Genomic DNA, 22,458 nt, shown 5'->3' with positions numbered 1-22,458 from the left:
TTATCACTGACCACGCTGACAGTGATTTATATAACCAGCATTTTTCTGCCTAATGAAAAGATGACATTTTGCTCTCAGTCAGACTAATCTATACTGAGTGTTGATTACCCTGACTCCAGTGGTGCCTGTGTGAAATTTCCTGTAACATCTGTAGCTCTTACAGATGGAGAGGGAGTCCTGTTATATAAGCATTGCATCACAGCTGTGGGCTGTATGTTGGAGGAACGCACAGCAAAGGAGATGCGGGCTGAAAGGAGATACTTACTTGCAAAAGTTACAATAAATATGTATCCTGGAGGATAAGTAGGTGGAAAGAGAAAAACAGACATATCTGATGCTGGAAGGCGTTGCATTTCTAAGTAAAAATATTTTTTAAAAAGCCATAGAAGCACATTTTGTGTTTGTGAGACACTAATCCTCAGAGACTGCCAAGGTTACTCAAAGACTGAGCCAACTGCCATGTAAGCAAGACTTGCACTGAGCTAATCTAGCATACTGCACATACCCAACTTCTCTGAATCTGGTTCTCATTCATTGTCAGCATTCTTTATTTGTTTACACCAGCTTTTCCACTTTTAACTCATTCTCTGGTCATCATTCCTCACCTCCAGATTCCAAACACCAACCCTGCAAGACATGGGGTTTTCCTTGGTGTTTACATTCCATTTCTGCTTGATTCTTTCCGTGGGATTTACACAGAAATAAAGCATTGCATAAAGCAGGGATCACATTGTCTGAACATCAAGCTCTTGGTCCGTCATAGTAAGAAAACTATTTGAACACTGAAGACATTCCAGCAGAAGGTTATGTTTTAGCATTCCCAGAATTGTGTATGACAATTATAAATTGCTAGCAATGTATTTCAGCTGTGCTCATCCACATCTGGTCGCCTTGTGACTTCTAGCAGGAGAATTAAGTATGATCCTAATTGTATGCATGTTTTAATCACCCTCTGTCCCTGATCCCCAGAGGACAGAAGGAATCTGTTACAGTTCCTGGCTAACATGCAGGGATTTTCTAGACCTTGCTGTAGGGCAAATCTAATGTGTTCCTGAAAGAACAAACAGCACTAGCAACAGGCTGAGCTTATCACTGATATTTTAGTGTTGACCCTCTTGCTAAAACCTGTGTGGTTTCTGAAGGGCTTCCTCAGCTTCAAAATCTGGTCCCTACCCTCCTGCCCTCCTCATCAGCCCCACACTAGGCTAAGCAAGTAAGGAACGCTCCCAAACCCATGTGTTTGCTGGGGCATCTGTAGGCGAGCTTGATGCAGGTTCAAAGTTTCTGTAGATATTTATTTATTCATGTGTGGACTCATGTGTCACATTCTCACACTTCATGGTGCACCGACAAGAATGTTTATAAATCTGTAGCACAGAAGGAAAACAGGGAGAGTGTGCTGGAGAGAAGAGGAAAGGGAGAAACAGGGGTGGGTACAGAGTGGAGTGTGAGGACCCATTTCTGCGTAGGTTTTTTGCCAGATGAGCACATAACCATGTTGCAGGGGAAGAAAATAACAGAAAACGCCAAAGGTCAGGCTCCTGAGTCTAGAGAGAGAAGCATCCAAATCAGCAGTCTGATTGGGAAGCCTTCGGCTGCCCTGTTTTTATGTCATGTTTTAAGAAAATCGGTCTGCAAAAAATAGAGTGCAGCATTATTGTCTGTATTTTAGTTTTCCTACCTGGAGTCAAAATACATACGGAAAGTCAGGTAGACACAGTCAGTCAGTCCTAAATGCTGTAAGCCAGTCACGGACCAGGGCACTTGGTATGGAATAGCTCACACTGAACATGGCACTAAAAAACACGTGTCTAAAACACACCCAACTCCTCTTTACCTGTACAAGGACATCTCATTCAATCACTGCAAACCCAGTGTGAGGTATGACAATATTACCTAGTTTAAGCCTTTCCCTTGCAATCTCCCACTTGCTGGCATCATAAGGCAGACGTTCACATTGCTCATCTAAGGGGACTTCGTCAGGATCCATTATGATTGACAGGTAATGGTTGGTCTTCATTTCAGAGGAATAAGGCTAGAAAACAAAGAATATGGCAAAATGTAAAAGAGGATAAGCATCTTCCTGTTTGGATCAAGGGTTACAAGTTAATTCTGTCCACAGGGCTGCGTGTTTCACAGTCCAATAGATGGTTTGGTTAAGATCCCTTTGGCTTTTTTAAATATTGCAAGACTTCTTATGTAAAAGAAACTCTGTCCTCTAGCTTTCCTCGTATGTGACATATAGGTTTCTTCAATTAAATCCATGTGGATCTGTATTAACATATGGTGCTATGCTACAGGCCCTCTGCACAGTCAAGAGAGCTATTTTCAGCAAATGACTAAACATTGCTGATAAAAATAACTTTTCTTCATGATTGTGCAAAGCAAGAATTGGTCATATGCAACAGATGGATTTCAACTGCCAGTGCTTATTTTTCCCATATACCCAGCAAAGATATGTCATATGTGGTTAGAAGTTGTGCAAGACCAGTTGTCAGGAGACTAGATGTTATACAATTCAGAAACTGTTTATAAATTTTCAGAATTTTTTATTTCTTTGGTATCATTTCTGACAAATTTACTGAAATTATTTGAGTTTGGAAGAATTCATAAACACCCAGACTCAAACACATAATTTCAAATGAATTTGCCAGAAGTTCAGTTTCTACTGAGCAAATGGATTATCCACTTCACATGAGAAACGTAAGGAAAGATGAACCTAATCTCAAAGTTTTCTGCAGTCCATCCATGTGAAACATATTTTCCTTCAAAGAGCACCTAGATTGCCACTCTAATCCACTAGACTTTTCTTGACACAGGACTAATGATATTTCTATAGAAAAGGTCTAGTGTTTGCTCTAATTTCCTGGCTATTACTTGGAATTTATGAAAAATCTGTTGAACTGAACCCCTTCATGTTGCTTTTCCTAAACTCATGGAAACAGCACACAGGCAGATACACAAAAACACAGACATATCTAGATAGTCTTTAACTGTCCCCTGGGACTTTCAACTTTCCTCCTCTACAGCTTGGAAATATGTTCCTAATACATGCATTTCCAGGTGTTTGTTTGAGAAGGGTATTACTAGCTGTGTAAGCTTTGGTTACAAACGTAACTAGACTAAAATGACAGTAGTTAATAGCTCCTGTTTTAGTCGCCTTTCACCATCCCAAGTACACATGTTAGTCCCAAGAAGGACTACACTGATGCTTGGGGAAAAGTCAGGTGGCATAAAGCCTGGCTCCAAACCATCCACTGACCCTGGACTGGACATGGATAAGTGGGATATGGATAGAAACAGAAGTGTGTGTGGTGCTCTGAAAAGAGCATTTCTTGATAGAGACGTGTGTACCAGACTGCTCCTACCAGTCACTTTAGAAGAGCTTTTAAGTGGACCCATCCCATGTACAGTACTAGAAGAGTGGGAACGTGCAGAGAGCTGCCTATGTTTCTTTCTTCAGATGCACTGAATACCAAATCGTTGGCACAATTAGAGATTTGAAACAACATTTTGAATGATTGAAGAATTGTTAAGTATAGCATTTGTCCCTGTATACATAACAGACAAGCTTTACGAAAATGCTCTCAGAGAGCATAAAAGTATTTTTTTCTCTTGTGGCAACATAATTTGTATATGAAATTCAATTTAGAGTTAATTCCAGACATAAATCCTTGAGAGTAAGGGTTTGTAACAGAAACACAACGACCAACACTATCTGGAAAGCCTCATCTGGAAAGAAGCCTTCACGTGTCATCTAGTTAAAGTCCCTTGTTCAACAGCAATGATGATCACTTTTATTATCTTTTAACAATCTAACAAACAAATGTCAAGTTTTGGTATCATAACAAATAAAAAAAAAAAAAAAACCTGAGACCCTTTGCTACTTTTAAAACTTATAGTTTCCCAAGGGTTCGCAGTCTTGTTATGAATTGCTTCGTCATTACTGGTGAGCAGTTAGACCTGGTCCCACTTGCTTTGTAATTTCTCTACAGGTACAAAGTTTCTTCACAGCTTCAGCTGACCTCAACTTTTCTCTCCCCTAAAACTCCTACGCATTTCTTCTTATGAAAGTTGGTGGCAGTAGGAAGGCAGGCAGAGCGACTGCTGCCATACTGTCCTGGTTTGGATGTCTGGTCCTGCATTCCCATCAGTCAGTAGAAGTTCTCAGTGTAAAACCTAAAATACAGGCAGGCCTTAATGCAGGTTGACATAAAACTGTCTGGAAGGCTGCAGTGAATCTTTAGCAATTGTCACGGAGCTCAGCCAGCTGGAACTTGTTCAGCCATGGTGGCTGTGAGCTGATCCCCGTGGCACTGCGCTGTGGTACCTCTCCAGCTGGGCGAAGGAGGGCAGCTGGGGCTCGGTGCCACTGTGGTGTGAGATTGGGGGAGAGGGGGACGTGCAGCCATGCCTCATCTTGGGTCCTGCAGAGCACCCCATTGCCCCGGTACCTCCCTTCCCTCAAATCCATCTGCTCCTGCATGTTGCTCTGAGATGTTTCTGCACTACCAAAGAATTGTATTTTCTGCTTATGAGAGCTGCTGTCGTTTAACTTGCACACACCACGCAAGGCAGACATGACGTTGTCAACAAAAAGGGGCTTTAAACCATCAGTCAGCCTTGAACAAGAAGGAGGGTCAGCTGCAGGGGCAGTTAACATTATCATGCTGATACACGATCATCTGCTCTAGAGGCTGCACCACCAAAACTATTTCAGTAAAATATCACTTTGCAGGTGATGTAATGGTACCAGACACCATGTGCAAACCAGACCCCAGCGCACTCTGCGAAGATCTGTCACTCCCACTCACTCAGATCTTCAGAGGCATTAAGATGCCGAATTCCCACAGCTTTTAAGGGAATGGGGATGCCTTTGGTGGGAGTCAGGAACCCAAATGCTTGTGAGTCTCAGAGCCTTGCCCCACCCAGGCTTTGCTTCTGGGCTTACTCATACTCAGCTTTGCAAGTCACCGTTCCCTGGGCACCCATCAGCAGCCTGCTGATTGCACAGGGAACAAAGGTGAGAATCAGATTTTTTTTTTATAGACTCATTAATCCCAGTGGCCTGGGAAGGATTTTTCTAACATGAGCAAACAGCTCATAAGGAGAAGCAGGTGCCACCGGGCGCTCCCCATCCGTTCTTACCCTCTTCAGCTTGCGAATGAAGAGGGTCAACAGGAGCCAAAAGAGTGTCGCAGCCACGCAGGTACAGGTCAGGGTTATTAGCTCCAGGTTTGACCTCTCTGATGTGCCTGGGAAAATCAAGCAGCAAACATTTTAGAAAATGACCTTCAAAGCAAGGGCACTTTAAGTTTCTTTGCCATTAAAATAAAATACCAGGAAGGACCTGCTTCTTTTCAATGGGGTATTAATCTCTGTTTGGACTGGCCCGCAGACCCAGGAAAAAAATGGTCTCCCCAGAAAAGCTGTTTTATTGAACACAGCAAAACTGCATTTGAACCATCCATAAGTTTTTCAGTAAAAAGTCAGCTCTTCTTTGGGGTGCAGGAGGTGAAGTATACCAGATTGATGATGGCCAGTCAGATAATAATTTCTTTTTGAGGTGGAAATTCAGCTGCAGGATATTTTTAGCCAAATCTTCTCTGTGTAAGAATGTGTGTGGGCCTGCTCATGCAGTTTCACCACCCCCCCTGCCCTGCAACAGCAAAACCCATCGGGCCAAGCCCACATCCGAGAGAAGAGCAGAGGTCTCAGAAACGCTTAGTCCCTAGCAGCCTCAGGAGAGGACAGAGCTGTGTGGAGGGAAAGGCTCTGCTGGCCCTTCCCCAGGGGCAATGCCATGGTGCGAGAGCTGCTGAGGACACGCAGGAGAAGCTCCAGGGAGGGCTTGTGCTGGTGTAGACACCAGTAAATCCAGGTGTGACCCGGGACACACTGCAGCGCTGCTGCTTGGGTTTTGCTGTCCAGAACATTTGATGCCTTTCCTTGGGCACTGCACCTGCTCTTCCCCAGCTTGGCAAGATCTTCCATGCTGGTGGCTGAGCCCTGCAGCCTGCACCTCCATCCCAGCCATGCTGGAAACCTACCAGCCCTCACCAAAAACCTCTCTGGGGGGGAGCTGGGGGCTCCCTTGGAGGCTTGCGGTGCAGCTGGCAGCAGTCCATGAGCTCTCCTTCACATGGTCTGGATGGTCCCAGTCTGGCACCTGTGACCTCAGCTTGTGCAGAGCGTGGCACAGGGGTCTTGATCCTAATCCCCCCCAAGCAGTGTGGCCAGAAACCTGGGGCGTAGGACCCAGTGCTTCCTCCTACCTGCTAGTCCCCCTGGCAGGCTCTGTGCCCTCAGGTCTCCTGCCAGTCACACCAGCAGCATGGGGCCAGGCTCCCCAAGGGGACACGGGGCCCTCTTGGTCCCCAGCAGCACGTCACAGAACCCAGCTGGCAGGGAGCTGGGAGAGCTCTCCAAACCAGGGAACAGAATAAGCACAGAAAGGCAAAAACAAAAATGACGACTGAAAACAGAGCAGCAAGAAAACATGAACATTAGAAATCCAGAGAGTATTAGAGCCCACTGACAGATCTTAAAAAAAAGCGAAAATAAAATTCGCTTCAGACTGCTACTTAGGGACTTGTAAAATGTTTTCAGAGCAGTCTGTTTTGCAAATCCTGTGATCGTGTCAAAATACCACACTTCCCACAATATGTTTTCCATCTGATTGGTAGCAAATGCAAAAAAACCCTCGTGCTCTGCCTCTTATTCTGATACACTCTCCAGAGAGAGAAAATGAGAGAACAAGGAGGAGTGAATCTGAACATGATTTTGCAGTGGTTTTGTCAACTGCACTTGCAGCAGTTTCAGACCCCGGGCAGCTCGGTGTTACCCCTGATACATGGAAAAGGGATGATTGATGTCTCACTGATGGGCTTACTGAGTAATCCAGAGGGATGTGTTGCCTGGTTTTAGGCAAGGCTACGGAGCTTTGTTTAGAGGTTGAATTGCTTCCTGTAGCTGTGGCTTAGCTAGCATAATATCTTCCCTCTCTAAAGGTGATAACGAGATTTGCATTTGTGCCCTATATCTAAGATTCCTCCGGCACGTCCATTCTGGAGCTTTGAGAATAAAGCTCATTGAAGAAAAATACGACTGCAACTACAAATGGAGATATAAAGTATCTGTTTCTTCAAAATACCAAAAGTGTTCATTCTTCACAAGTGTTTTCTTAAAGACTTGATTTAAATATGGGACATAGTGATGCCACAAATGATACAGCTTAACACAGCTTGCCTATCCTCTGGCACCAGGCTTTCCTTTTACATATGGATACGGTCCTTTTGCTTCTGAGCAGCACCCGTGCAGATGGCGAGTAATAGTTTCTGACATTTATTCAGCAAAACCTGGAGGGGCTGAAGGTTCATTTGTTGCCACTGCTCCATATGGCAGGACTCAGAAAACCCGTGAGGCATGGTACAGCCAGTCCTGGGGTGGAAGGCAGCAACTCCCTAACTGCTACCATATGCTGCCCAGGAGTTAGTGAAGAGACTTGAAGGTGCTGTCTTTGAAAAGTCTGAGCAAATTTAGGCAACTGGAAAACATTTCGCCAGACTGGGGTTGGGCTGGGTTATCAAACGCCAGATTCCTAGTCTTGCTAAAAGCCTTGCAGCCAGAGCTGGCTGAGTGCCTCTTAGCTGGGTAGGAAAAGGTTTGATTTGAGGCAGAACAGGCAGGAACACTCAGAAGACAGTTTAGGATTAGCAGAGCTTGGAGGGGCTGTAAGCAGGACCAAATCTCTCTCTCTCTCTCTCTCTCTCTCTCTGTGTCTGCCCAGTAGCCCAAGTTTTCTGGCTCCCCCTTACACCCCTCCCAGACCTTTACCCACCAGCTACCTCATTAGACACAGACTTTCCCCCATATGCGGCTCTGCCCCATCTGACTCGCTGCAGCAAGTGGCAGCCCCCTTCCTGTCCCTGCAGCTCTGTGTCAGGTGCCAACCACGGTGCCTGGGGCACCAACACCACTCTGCTGCACCCAAAATGTCCCTCACCCCTACACCAATGCGGTCTACCCTGCTTAATCCATGTGATCCCATGATCACAGCACTGCAGCACTGGGATGGGTGCTTAGAGATGCTGAGGAATTTCCATCCTTGGAGGCTGTCACAACCTGGCCAGACAAAGGCATCACTGACTGGAGGTAGTGCTGGTGATGATCTGGTTTGAGCTGAGGTTGAACTAGAGATCTCCAGGATTCCCTTCCAACCCACTTTGACCATTCTCTGAGGTAACAAGACTCTAAGTGTCCCCTGATGTTCACCTTTTCTGTTACAGTCACCCACATAACCCAAGCTGAACCCATCCAGTAGCCGAGGGAATTCCAGCTAAACTTCATTGAAACATTCCTGATGACTTCAGAGTCAGTGACCCAAAAAGCAAAACAACTTTTTGAGTTACAAAGTCAGAAAGATAGATAGATATGTAGAAAATGAGACAGTTATTTAAAAAGCAAACACCATTTTCATAGTGTCAGAATAGTTCTGTGAATGCTTAATAAATGTGATGCTTTTCTTTTCATCAGCAGGGATCACATTAAGTTATCAAGCATCAGCTTTAAGACGGGCTGTGTTGCTGTATTCATTTGCTTGTTATACATCCAGATTCCAGTGAGTGCGAGCTGTAAAAGATGCTCCTTCCTTTGTCAACACATCCCCTTCAAATGGTGCAGCACCTCTGCAACTGTATCACTGTCTCCTGCTGAGGGGGGGGTGTGCGGGTCCCCAGGAGAAGCAGGGCAAGGCTTTCATGGCAAGTCATCCATTCTGTGAGCAGGGCAGACACTGTGACCCCCCCTGCAGGAAGGCTGCCCAAGACAGCCTGTGTTCCCCCCGTGCCCAGCAGCTTGTGTCCCCAGGTTTTTAGGGACACAGTCCCCTCTGCCTGCTGGGTGCTCTGGCAGCCATTTGCTGTTCCCATTCACTCCTTGCAGATTCACTGCCTCTTCAGTTCCTCAGCCAAGAGCAAGCAGACAGCTTGCTCTGACATGTCCACAAACTCAGCCCCTCTCCTCCTCAGACAGCCCAGCAAGCATGGCTTCCAAACCAAACACAGGCTGTGATTATTTAAAGACGGCCCGTGGATTCCACCATCCATTCATCCATCTCGGATACAAAAATAACACATTGTTTTATCTGCGAGTATAAGAATGTTTTTTCAGAGGAAATAAAGAGAGCAGACAGTTTCCTTCCTGACTCGTTCACAAACTACTCTTCCAATCTGCTAAACACGGCCATCAGCACAAGGCATTGCTCCGCTCCCTTTGATCTGCAGCCCCGTGCTCTGAGAGCTGCCGGGATGGAGGGAAGGCTTTGGTAGGCTTTGGTACTTGCAGTGACAGTCGCAGGGGCTGTATTTCTCAGAAAGACGAGCAGGTGGCAAAGCCTAGAGAGAGGCCCATGTTTAAGCCCTGATCTCATCCCTCCAGGGTCAGGGATGGGGTGAGAGGCTGCCATTCCCTGGGAGAGGGACAGACACTGCAGTTCAGCATAGGAATGAGCGAGAAGACCTCCAGTGATGTCCTTTCAGGCAGTAGGAAGAGAGAGGGTGGAAAGGCATTTTCTTTGATCATAGTAGATAAGACAAACTCACTCTCTTTTTTTCTCATCCAGTCCCAAAGCTATAGATTATAATATGGTAGACTTCATCTCCTGCTTATCTAAGACCCCCCTATAGGAGTCACACAGGAACATTGCCAGTAGACCATAGGACATGTAACCGGAGAAGAAGCCTTCCTGGCTGCTGTCTTTCCTCTCCTCTGGATCACGGACTAAGAGATATGGCTTCCTAGAAGCCAACTGACAGAATGCTTGTGGTTGTAATAAACAGCCAAGCTACAATGATGTTAAAAATCAACACAATAATGAGTTCATTGTCCAGGACTATCAATTAATAGGATGCATCGGACAGCAAGCACTTAGGAACAAGTTATTCTTTTAGCTGTTATAGTGGTTGTACAAACCTTAGTATTAGTCGTGAGGAGATAGGTGGTTTTAACTCCTTGATTACACCAATCAGGCCAGCCTGCAAGTACATACACTTATCCCTGACCTTTTCAATCAAAAACATCATAGTATCATCAATGATCACCTTTAACTGAGACTGCTAACGCACTTATGGCAGAAAATCAATACTGATTTACTAGCTGTAATTGTCTTCTGCTACAGGGTAATATCCAAAGACTCAGTAGTATTCAGATACATTTAGCAATTGTATGAGAACATCCACAAAGACATAATCCCTGCCTGAGAGACCTGGTGGTAGTCAAATTGTCTTCTATAAAGAGAAACTAATTGTATTTAGGACTATTTACTTAACACATGAGATCAATAAGATAGGTTATGTCAAATTCAATTTATATGTGGCACTGACTTATATGGAGAATGTCAACCTTTTTCTCTTATCTCATAATGTAAGAACCAAAAGGGTATTCAATGAAACTGAAAAGTCAGTGGATAAACTTTCTTTTTATGCAATGTAAAATTACTTCATAGAAATCACTGCCACAGGCCTGAGTCAAGCTTGGCAGAAGGCAGAATATTTAAATGAATAGCAAAATAACCGAAGTAATGGTTACAGAAATAACTAGATCATACTTACTTCTTACAACAAGTACTTTGAAAAATGCATATGTAGCTATTGCTATGCTAAAGTCTTCTAGTCCAATTTGACAGCTCGCTTTACATTGAAAATAAACAAATGAAAATAGCCCAGGCCTCTAATTTCTATGGAATTAACCTGAAATGGGAATATGAGTGGGTAGGACAGTGTTCCTTATTCTGGTTTTTGTTTGTTTTGATGATACTAAATTTACATTTCTCTTCTACCCTGACCCGATCTTTGTTGGGTTGAAGCAATTCTTCTTTTTAGGTCAGTGTAAACATGCTCTGAGTTAGCATTTCCTGCTAGGCTTCCTTTCCAACCTGGTACACTTCCCTTGCTAGAACTTCCTTCAAACTGCTGCCTTCAGAGATCACCGCCTGAGCCCCAGGTCATACCCCTGCCTTTCCAGCCTGAGTAAGAACATCACCCTGGCAAGCTTGCTATTCCCATTTAATGTCATGCTTTACCTTGTACCGTCACATATGCTGCACTCTCCACGGACCCTTTTAAGTTGGTGGCTATACACTGGTAAAGTCCTTCATCCTCCTCTTTTACTCTTTCAATAAACAGCATTCGGCTTCCGGGCCCTAAAATTATTCCTGTGAAATGAAATATTTTGCAATGAGAGGGAGCCAGGATATAAACAAAAACAGGCCCTTGTGTAATAGTATGCGCTTCAAGTTCTTCTCAAAAGAAATCTGAGCCACAGACTGCACAGCGCAATGTTATCTGCAGGAAAGCCAAAGGTACTTGGATGTTTTGGGAATCTTCTGGAAATCAGTGTTTATAAAGCACTTGTGTGAGTGGAAAATGCTCAGCCTAAGGGAATGATCTTGGGAGCACTTGGTATCGTGTATATTGATTAGCACTGTGCCTAGACTTTCATCCAAGTGAGTTCTTCATGATGTCTCCATGTTTTGGAAAACGGGTGGTCTGATTGCTTAGCACTGCACTTACAGGTGTATGTCTTCACCAGAAGCAACTTGAGCTTAGAGCACTTCCAAGACCCAGCTCCATGCATCCACACTGGCCTTATGGGCAGCAGACTTGCTCCAGATCTTACTTGCCCATGTGGAATGATGGGCCCCTTCTTGGATGGACCCCAGCTAGAGCAAAGGGAGGTCCCATGAGGTATACCCTAAAACATAGGAATTACCTGAATTTTTCAACACCTTGTTTATTCCAGATGGGTCAACCCAGAAGCCAGTCTGGGCAATACTCCAGCAAGCAAGGAGGAGGCAGGCAGCAGATTTGGCCTCAGGACTGCCTTTAAGGCACTGTATAGCCAGGAAATGTGCAGTCAAATACACACTTGTGCATTTGGCTCCATCAGAACTACTGTCCCACCAAAATGCATTCCCACCATCTATTTCAGGTACCTCTGTGCTCTGACCTACTCTCTAGAGACATATTCCTGGCCCCTAGCTTTATGTATTGTATTACACCCAAGTTAGACACATAACACTCATTTTAGAAGAAAGTGTAATAATGCACATTACAATGATGTGGTCACTGTAAAGCTTCATGGAATCTGGCTCTAGATTAAGTTTAGTGTCTGTGCTGCAAGTCTGCACAGGTTTATGACTCACTGGGAGAAATCCTCAGAGTTTTTCCCAGTCACCTTTATTCATGCTATAGTAATTTCCAACAATGCAGGACAGAACCTTAAAGACAAACTTTCTGAAATGTTGTTGTTGAAGACTACACTTAGGATTCAAGTTCCTACAGACCAAACCTCCTTGAACATTTTTGCTGAGCCTGTAACACTAGCTCATTGTGTGCTTCTGAGCCAAATGAGGACGAATTCCCATGAGAAAGGTTTTGCCTTTTCCCTCATCATTCATCTCCACCTGAAATCTCCAAGGAGTACTTCTGTGACTGTGGTGTCATCAGAGCTGGACATGTAGCCTTAGCTGATCTTTGAAGCCACATTCCGGACACAGCGGTAAATATGTCCCAAAGTTTTCCTGTAGCTACAGCATGCCACCTGGGAAGTTGTTCCTTTCTGCTGCATGAGACCTGGATTCCCTGGCTGCTGGCAGATGCATTGCAGTTTTGGAGACCCCAGTTATGGAATTAGTCTGGTGGCTAGGCTGTGAACCTAGAACAGACTTTGCATGCCTGACCACAGACTCCCACTGGTGCTCCTACGTGCACCACTCAAGCTCGGTTTTCTTCTGCCTAGCTATACACTGGCCACGACACCTGATCCTTAGGCTCCCTCTATAGTAAATGGAGAGACATATGTTTCTCTGGAGATGACTCTTCTAAGATGCAAATTGAGAGCTGTATTTTTTCCACTGACTCCATAGAGGCCCGTTGTGCCTACATCTCCAGCCTGGCTGAGGTTTGGGAGTGAGACAGAAAAACGCGGAGCAACCCATGCTGCTGCCTGCCTGTAACACCCAGGGAGTACTCCTTCCTTACAGCTGGGTAATCTGGACTCTGCAAATGGCTACCTAAGGCAGACAGGTAAATAAAAAGGCCGTAAAAGGTAAGTGGGTATACAGAGCTCTCACCTGATTCTTGCTGTATTTCCTCATGGTTTTTAAACCAGGATATCTGGGGCTCGGGGATGCCACGAACCTGGCACTCCAACATAGCCGAGTTACTGGTGTTCACTGTCTGATCCATAAGGTGCCGCAGCAGGGCTGGTGCCTCTTGAGCTACAAGACAAAACAACACCTCCGTTTTACATTCCTATAACTGCGGGGGTTTAATTATCTGCCCTACCAGCATTTTACTGATGTAAACACCTATGGCTGTTCTACCAAGTTCATTGTTCACAGATTTTATTTACCATTCCAGTTTGCTTAAGAGCATCTGGTGTGTACAGAGTAACCCTGTTACTCAGTGATAGCCGGTTATGCTGACCAATGAAGACCCAGTGATAAACTGTTTAAAAGATTTCCTCAGTTCCATTACCAACCACATTTGTTTATTGACAGCAATGAATTTCTATGAAAGCTCAGAGTTTTGCGTCATCGGGAGAAACAAACTGTGACACCAAAGTTTTTAACAATTAGCAGGACACCCTTGTAGCAGAGTATCTCTGCGTCATTGATAGCACCATGCAGCTCTGTGCACCACGTTACCCATGAATGTGACTTTTATCAGTTACTTACTTTAAAGAGTACAGTTACAAATCATGTTCAGTAAACTCACATCATCTAAAACCAGAAACCATAAGCACAAAAACATTGTGTTACACATCCCAAAGTCTTCATAAATTCTTCCACTTTTGCGTTTCACATATTTGACTGAACACAACAAGGCCTGGCCAAACCACACCACAGCCCGCCTGCCAAAACTGTGTTGGTGAGAAATGCGCCCATGTCCTCTGGCAGCCACAGACGCTGGAAACCCGGATGGCAGGGGCCGAAGCTGAGTGCTAGCAGGCCACACAGCATAGCAACACCGCTCCTGTTTTACTTTTATCTACTGACATTCATACGAATGCAATGTAATAAAACACATTTCCATGACAGTCAGTGACAAAGAGTATTGGAAGCACATCTCATCTGTTCTGTTTCTGCTCAAGGGCCTCCCAGAAGGGCATTTCAAAAACACTCTGTAAACATGTTAAAGTCATCGCTGAAAGAAGCAAACCAATGAATCTTTCTCATCCTCGTTTCAATCCCGTACCCATTTTGTGCAGAGCCAAAGGCTGTTCTGACAAAGATCAAGATATTTGCAATGTTTACGTACATTATATGGCAAAATCTTTCTGTCACATTTGCAACTCTCACATCATCCTTTTTGGTATTTCGGTCCCTTTAAAAGAAGCAGTGATGGGGAATCTGGGGAGCTCCCAGGCAATCTCACAGATGCAAATGCTCTGCAGACTCCCTCAAATTGCTCAGTCTTGCAAGAACTGATTATTTGCAATCTCTCCCTTCAAGGACACTGCCAGGATCAGCAGTTACTAACATGGTAAGACACGCATTACAAAATATGAAATATAACAAAGCAAAACAAAGCAGAAACCACCTCTTTGGAAATACTTTCTTTTAGACTGCAGTAGATACCAGTACACCAATTTCAAGTACAATATCAGCTGAATTTCTGACATTCTGTGTTTGGAAGATTATTCTCTATCCTTTCAGAAAAAATGACTATCAGATATTTCCATCTTCACAATCATTCTGTTACCAGCTGTAAATAAAAACTCTCCAGAAAAAGTAAGCACCTATGTACCACCAGCTGATGCAGTGCGCGTGAACTCTGTAGTACTAAAAGCACTTTTAAAGTAGGCTATCTTTGCTATGCTCTTACCCCCTGAAATTAGTTCCAGCACAGTCATGACCCTGCAAAGACCAGTTTGAGCTTTTCTGAGCTGCAAGTCTGTAATTTCCACAGGCAATGCTAGTTTTTGTTTACAGTGTAGTAGACAATTTGTTCTCTCTTTCCAAACAGCAATGCTCATGAGAGAGACTGTAAATTCTTCATCAAATACCTACACAATGACATGGTCAACAATATCGCTTTGCGGCCAAGACTGCCCTCTTCTCATTGATACCTTGCCTCGATTTTTGTGCAGTTCTCATTTTTCACAACACAGTCTGTCTATGAACAGGCACTGTCTGACACATGTCCACGTATGCATGCTGAGAAGAGCTCCCCATTTCACATTTATCAGCAGTCCCTGATGGACACCCGAGACCAGACATCCAAAATGAAGGCGGACAAGATGACACAACAAAGGCAAATCACACATTCTGTGAGTTATTTGCGATTAATTTTAATTTGTTTATAGCCATACACTAAAGATGGGGTTTCATATTAAGAAAAACTTTTTTGCTTAAAACTTAGATCCAGTCACCATTCACATACTTCCAATAATTTCTCTGCTGCAATCAGCTGTTTTTTCAAGGACTTGGTCAACCTGAGGATTATTCTCTTTTGCAAACCATCTGTTTTCTCCCATTCATTTTTGTAGTGAAGCCAAAGCGGGGGAGTTTCCAACATCCCACTCTGCTCACCCCAAAGCTGAGGGGCTGCCCTGGCCACCAGCATGGACAGTGCAGGGCTCAGCGCCCAGAGCAGCCCCCGAGCTCGTCCCCAGCCTTCGTGCCTGCCCGCAAACACTGTTCTGCTGGGCCAAACTCTGCTCTCAGTGCCCCCGAGGAACTTCATTGTAGGCAGAGTTTGGCCCAGGGGATGCGACAGCGAGGGTCACAGAGTGGAGAAGGGGATGCTGGTGTCAGAGCACTCAGCCAGCCTGGGGTGGTAAGGAGGGAAAATTTGCATTTCCAAAAGCAAACAATGGCAAATGGGTAAAAAAAATGTTACAATTTGTTCATTTTGGGGTATACTTTTGCATTCCATCCATTTTTGTCCTTTGTTATGATTATGTTGTCTGTTCACTTATTTTTATTAATCAGTACAAAAATATAAATACAAGCTTTAATTTTAACACTTAAAAAATCCAAGAAATATAATTCACACCTTTCTCCCTAAATAATATATTACACAACAGAAGGCAGAGAAACTCCCCAAACCGATGAGATTCTCCAGTCATCTGAGGACATCAAAAGTGACATCAGTAGTTTTTATCTGGCCACCAGGAACTGCTTTCCTCAAACGTTTCCAGTGAGGTTTCTCTGTGCCTCCCAACAAGGACAGCCACATTGGGATGTTACGACATCCTTGCACAGCATGGCCCTCCAAGTGCTGGTTGAGACCAGGCTGGCAGGACGTCCACCCAGCAGTGATACACATCATCGTAATTCACAACAATTTCACAGAGGAACAGTCTAATTGCCACTTTTTTTTTTTTTTTTTTTTTTTTGACCCAAACTCATATTGCCTGGCAACTGGCTGCTACAAGTCATCATGCTCCAGCTCCCAAGGCCGTGGAAAATTCATAACGTCCTGTCATCACCGCCCACCTTGCCGTCAAATGTCGTCTCACAAAATAGCCTCATAAAAAGGGGGATTCTGTATTGTAATTCTTTTGAAGAATTGCAAATGCTAAAGAGCACACTTGCCCCATTTTTAAGCAGTCACCAATGATTTTGCTTACTTTTAAGGCATATTTTAGAAAAAAAGAGACCCAGGTCCCTTTGCAAGAACACATTGTTTCTGGAAGCCATCGCACTAATAATGAACAAAAGAGCTACTGTATACAAGCAGGCTATAGGTGACATTTCAAGATATAAATGATTATTCTTTTCTTTACTCTGACAACTTCCAGGTTATCAATTGTTTTCTAAGCATTTTAGGCTCCATGAAACTGGCATTATGGGGAAATGCTATTGTTTACCCTTTCACACTTGACAAAAGCAATTCCCACGTGAAAGACAAGTTTAGCCGTGGGACACGGTCTCGATACCTAAAGGAGGAAATAGTCTGGTGAGTTCCCAAGCACAAGAAACTGTCATGTTGTCACCCTCTATTTTAAAAGCACAGCCACTTTGTTCCTTTGCTGTAGCTATTTTGGTCACTACGGTCTGTTTTGTTATGGCTTATGTAAATGCTATATAAATGATCAATCATAAATGTAACCAAAAATAATAAAAGCTATGTATTGTAAAAAAATAAAGTTATATCAGATCTATTAAAAATAGTAACTTCTTCCTTATACAGAATTTATAATACACAGAAACACCTCATAGCAAAATCATGATGAAGGAAAAAAAAAGGGGAAACGTTCACAAGGAAGTTTCAGGTTGCCCTTAATTCTCCTTCAGCAGTTTGGCTGGTTCTTTATCCCCATAATAAATCCAATTGTCATTTGCATACCAAAAGCAATGAATATTTTTAATGGCTTCAATTTTGAATTTGTATTTTTAAAAATGTATTAAATAACTCACTGTGCTGGCTGCAACCTTGTCAGTCATGTTAGTGTAATATTTCTCATTTAATAAAATTATTACAACATTACAAATTCCTGTATCTTCAGGCCAGGAGCAATACTCACACTTTTATCAGTAGCTTTTTACAGTAGTGCAGAATTGACTTTAAAAATTGACCAACACAGCAACTGGAAGTCTACCTGGATTTATTTGGAGAAACATGGTTCACGTCTGTCAGTTTTAAAATCATCATTATTATAAATGATATGATAGGTCTGTGCATTATATCAACATTTTTATTTCTTCCCTGCATACTTCCTTTAGAAGATACTTTTTAAGACTAATGTACTTTAGTGTAGAAAATAATTTCAAATAAATAAGCATTAGAACTTGTTCAGCAGGTAATATTTATAAGTCCATCAAGATCAGATTAAAATAAAAAATATGTAGTCCAGTCAATCTCAAACTGAATCGTGCTCATTCCGCACATTAAAGTTAATTTATTAAATGTCCATTGTTAACTGATAACAGCAGTTTTTAAAGTTAATCAGTTTATTCAGCTTTGACACTTTTGACGAGGCCGATATCAAAGTGGAAGAAAAGATTGATCCAAAGTTTTCCTTATTGCTCAGTAGGAGACAGCAAGAGAAAAAAAACAACATGCAAAATGTAGCACAGGGGATCTTCCAAACCCCAGCTTCCACATGCCTTGTCAAAGCAGAAAACACCCGTCTGAACTCAACTGGAAGCTCACGCATTATGATTTCGTTTGCTATTCCTCCTACGTCCAACCCATGGGGAAATGTTCACCACCTCAGGGCCTGAAAGGTAGTAACAGTAATAAAAAATCAAGATGATATGAGACACCTGTTACTGTTTAATGAGTCCTTTAATGTTTTACATTGCTTTGTGTTGTACAATCATTCCTTGTGCTTTTATATTTGAGGATCCGAGAGTAAACAGCCTTTTTGTTGCAGTGCTCACCTCTGATTGTAACGTCTTTCTTTTGAAGCACTTCTTTCCCCGTGTATATGTTCCTTGCTCGGCAGGCATAGGTGCCCGAGTGTGCCAGGGAAACGTTCTTGATGGTCAGAGTGAGGGTGATGGAGTACTCCTTGTTGAGAGACCTTTTTGCTTTCGTTTGGTTGTTGACTGTCCTTGGTAGAATCCAAGCAATGTCTTTGTACAGGAATTTGTTGGCCGAACAGGACAATATCAAATTCTCTCCTTCAATGGGCATTTTTTCCAAACTAATATGGAATCCACTTGGTACATCTGTCAAAAATCAAGAACACTTTTTAGTTTATACGAAATGAATTAGCCAAAATTAACGCAGTGTATATTTTCCCCTTTATCAGGAAGCCTTTGAACCAATCAATGTCGTCGTCTTCCTGCTGAAGTCTCTAATCTTTCCTCTCTTATGCTAGGCTCCAGCTATTCTTATAATTTGCCTTGGAGCTACGAGACACTTGGGTTCATACATCGGTTGGTGTAAACTGAAGTCTCTCTTGGAAGTAATGAGTTCATATAAATGTTATGCCAAGTTAAGACAGGCTGGGGCAAGGTACCAAAAGGAGAATTATTTAAAGACAGCACAGTGGGACTATGAAAAAGGAGAGCTCAGCTCCAGCTTATGAACTGCATGAGAGAAAATGAATCTCAAGAGGACAGTAGAAAAATGCTGCAGCTCATCATGCTTGGTTATGTTGTTTTCTTGCTATTCATGAGTATTCAGAAAAATTATGTCTATTTCTTAAAAATGCTTCAAATCCTGAGAAATTACTGAATCTGTGATTACACACCTGAGATTTCCCTTGGAACAGAGGTATTTACCTTCCATGCATTTAAAGCATGTCAGCCACCCAAGAGCAATGAAGAAACAGTACCCACTGGCCTGGGTGGCCAGCTGTGTGTGGGCAGCGCTAGGATGAAGATCACTCTATTCAGACTGCTTGGCATTAAACATAGACGAATAATATTTCCACCTGAGAGAAACCAAGGGTCATCGCACCAACCATTTACTAACTGTAAATATGACTTAAGTTTGCACAAGGATTTTTCATAGCAGATAGTTCAGGCAGGAATAACTTAGCTGACAGTGTAAAAAGTCGTACTTGAAAAAGTCATGTTTGCAGTTCATTGTAATGTTACTGCAGCTTCCTCCACCTGGGGAGTGGTGCAGACCCGCACTGGTGCTGACTGCATCCTGGCTGCCTCCACCTGGGGCTCATCCCTCTGGCAAAGGAGAGTTACACCACTGACCTCAGTGAAAGTAGAAGCAAGTTCCTCAGAGAAAGCACTTCCAAGTTTTACTCCTAGAATGCAATCTCTCTTTGTTTATTTGTAGCCAATATTCTGATAAAATAATTTCCTTCTTCTCAGTCAAGTGACATTGACTTTGGCCATTTTCAATTGTTCTTTCACTGCTAATTGCTACAGCTCTTGGCTGTGAACTTGACTCAAAAATCGTAAGAATGGTTTCGTCTTTCATAAGGGAGAATTATGCCTTCTTTTCTTGTCTCTTAGCAAATGAACAGGTCAACGCCAACTTTCATTCAGTTCCATGCTTACCAATGTTGCTTTGGGTTTAATGTCACAGCAGCAGGGACACGTAAAGAGTAGATCTCCAGTGAATAATATCCTACACCTTCTTTCAGTAACCTCTTTCAGTGATTGACCAATCCATCAGAAAGCTTCTCCCTAAATTCTCACAAAGCAAACTGAGCTGCTTTGCCTCCCCAGGGGGGCCATGAACATGACCTGCTCACCTCTGCCTTTCAAAATTCTGGCTGTTGAAAGTCTGGCATCAGTTTCTCCCCTTAATACCGTCTTTTCCACACTTAGCCCTGAATGGTAAACACAGGGTAAATGAGCTCCTGAAAGCCCTGGACTGAAATTTCCTCTGACTGTAGATGCCTTCCAGGAGAGGCCTGATTTCTGTCGGTTGAATGCATTGTGCCCTTGCAGTGAGAGCCAAGTGCCACCAGCTGTAGTTCAGATGTGTAGTCCAAAGATCAACCTAATGGAGGCAGTGACACTAATATATTAGATTGGATATTAAAGCCTGTGTGTTGACTTGTTCCCCTTACATTTCATTGGGATTCCCTTTTTTCCTCTCTCCAGCAAACAAAACTGTAAGAAAAACTTTAATTAAACTTAGTGAACTAATGTATGAGTGACGATCATCAGCATCCTTTTTGATATGTAAGGGTGCATGGTGCCAGATTCTGGTCTCAGTTAAGAACATGTCAACTAGGAGTGCTACTAAGATGAAAATTTTCCGTACAGGGGGAACAGAATATTTAGCCTAAGCCATCAAAAATGTAGACATCTACTTGAATATAATTGTTTCATGCATGGACAAAGGTTTACAGCCCATGGGGTGACACAGACACCTCCAGAGGGCAATGCAACCCATATCTTTAAGATATGTCAAATTCCAGAGATCCTGATCCCTCACACTTAATTATGAAATGATCCTACATGACCAGCTTAGGCTTAGATACCTAACTTTAAGGCTTAAGTGAGGTGAAGTGAATCCTATGCTTGATTTTGGTAAAAAGCATTGAATTCAGACACACTTAAAACCAATCAAGGGGCCAAAGTTTTGATCATGGATAAGTATTTGGATCAAAGAAATTGCTGTGTCTTACTCACCGTACATCTCAAATTGTTCTGATATGTCTTGGGAAAGCCAGGGTATGCATCTGAAACGCTGCTAATTTTTGGCTTTGGCAGATGCCAGTGCTCAGCAAAAGCTAGGAAGAGCCAAGCAAAACTCTTAAGATGAAACTAAAGATCCCCTGGGACTGAGGCAAATGAACTATTTTTAACATAAAAGGATAGCGTGCCAACAGAATAATATAGTTGCAACTACATCCATGTTGTCAGGTCTGGAGCTCTTCCTAGATGTGTCTTCTGTGAAGAAAGACTATTTTCTGAGTAAATCTAGGGACAAAAGCAAAATGCACAGGATTCCAAGCAAATCATTTGTTTAAAGGCTACGAGCTCCCTAATATATGACACCTCTCACCAATTGTTACAGACTCAGGCTAGCTAAATAATGTTGCTGGGAATAATGTAAAAGGGTTTTATTTACTTTAGTGATTTGAAGCTTCCTGTGGAAATAGCTCCCAGGTTTCCTGATGGAAGATTTTGTTTATCTTTGCCAAGCACCATCAGGAATCTCAAAATAAAATGCGCTTAGTGACATTGGGAAACCAGGGAGATAAGGCAGAGCTGTTCCTGTTTCACCCTCTGTAATTGCAAACACACCCATGGGCCTGCTGTGTGCCAGCAAAACAGCCCAAAATGTAGGGAAAGGGGCAGGCTGGAGGGAGGGGGGGCTACCACAATTAAATTTGGCATAAAGGTGTTGTTACAGAGACTGTTTCTGTATCAGCGAGCAGAAGAGCTTTCAGAAATCACCTTTCCACATTGCTTTTATGTAAAGCTCACAGCTCCTTCTGGGCCCTGAACAAAGATTGCTTTTAGAAATAAGTCAGTGTGACAACACCCCAAAAATGTCCATTTGACAGAGACCATACGAAAGGAAAGCTATGGCAGAGCCCATGGACTTCATGTCCTACACCCTCAGGCACAGGGTATAAAATCATACCACTCTCAAACCTCCCAGAAACACATACACAAGTTGCACTTCAAGCCCAGAAATAATGAGATTTACAATAACTTAAAGGGCTTGTTCTTATTGGGTCCTCTCTGCTATACCTTCTTGTACTTTTTTCCTCGGATCTACCTTTCCCTGAAGAGGTGGAACATGCCACTGCCAAACTAGGGCTGCTGGGACAGGCTCTGCCTTCCCACCACCTTTCCAATGGTTTCTGCCTGTAGAAAAGAGACTCCTCACACCAATGCACATGCTTCACTGGAGTACATGTGTTTTCTAATCCCCAGGACAAGGCCTGAAGGAGATTCCCACCAAGGAAAGGGATTCTTCCTGTTCAGGACAGTCTTTATATCTGTCTGCTCCTTGGAGTCCTTTCTGGCTTGTCCCTTTTACAGAGGGCAGCAGCTCGTCTTCCTACAAG

General features: G+C 43.2%; 1 protein-coding gene across 1 annotated transcript in view; it reads right to left on the bottom strand.

Moving 5' to 3' along the window:
- The window catches only part of FLT1 (fms related receptor tyrosine kinase 1), a 99,052-nt gene that overhangs the window by 22,065 nt on the left and 54,529 nt on the right, over window positions 1–22,458 (bottom strand). The window contains exons 13-17 of the mRNA XM_009483856.2: window positions 18,395–18,685; window positions 13,133–13,279; window positions 11,081–11,212; window positions 5,149–5,255; window positions 1,897–2,035 (exon numbers count right to left, since the gene is read on the bottom strand). Coding sequence (XP_009482131.2) covers window positions 1,897–2,035; window positions 5,149–5,255; window positions 11,081–11,212; window positions 13,133–13,279; window positions 18,395–18,685 — 816 coding nt within the window. The remainder of the gene's footprint in view (window positions 1–1,896; window positions 2,036–5,148; window positions 5,256–11,080; window positions 11,213–13,132; window positions 13,280–18,394; window positions 18,686–22,458) is intronic.

Source organism: Pelecanus crispus, chromosome 1, assembly GCF_030463565.1.
Source record: "Pelecanus crispus isolate bPelCri1 chromosome 1, bPelCri1.pri, whole genome shotgun sequence".
Lineage (NCBI taxonomy): Eukaryota > Metazoa > Chordata > Aves > Pelecaniformes > Pelecanidae > Pelecanus > Pelecanus crispus.
Note: the sequence above shows the minus strand (reverse complement) of the source record. Positions and strands in the feature narration are given on the sequence as shown.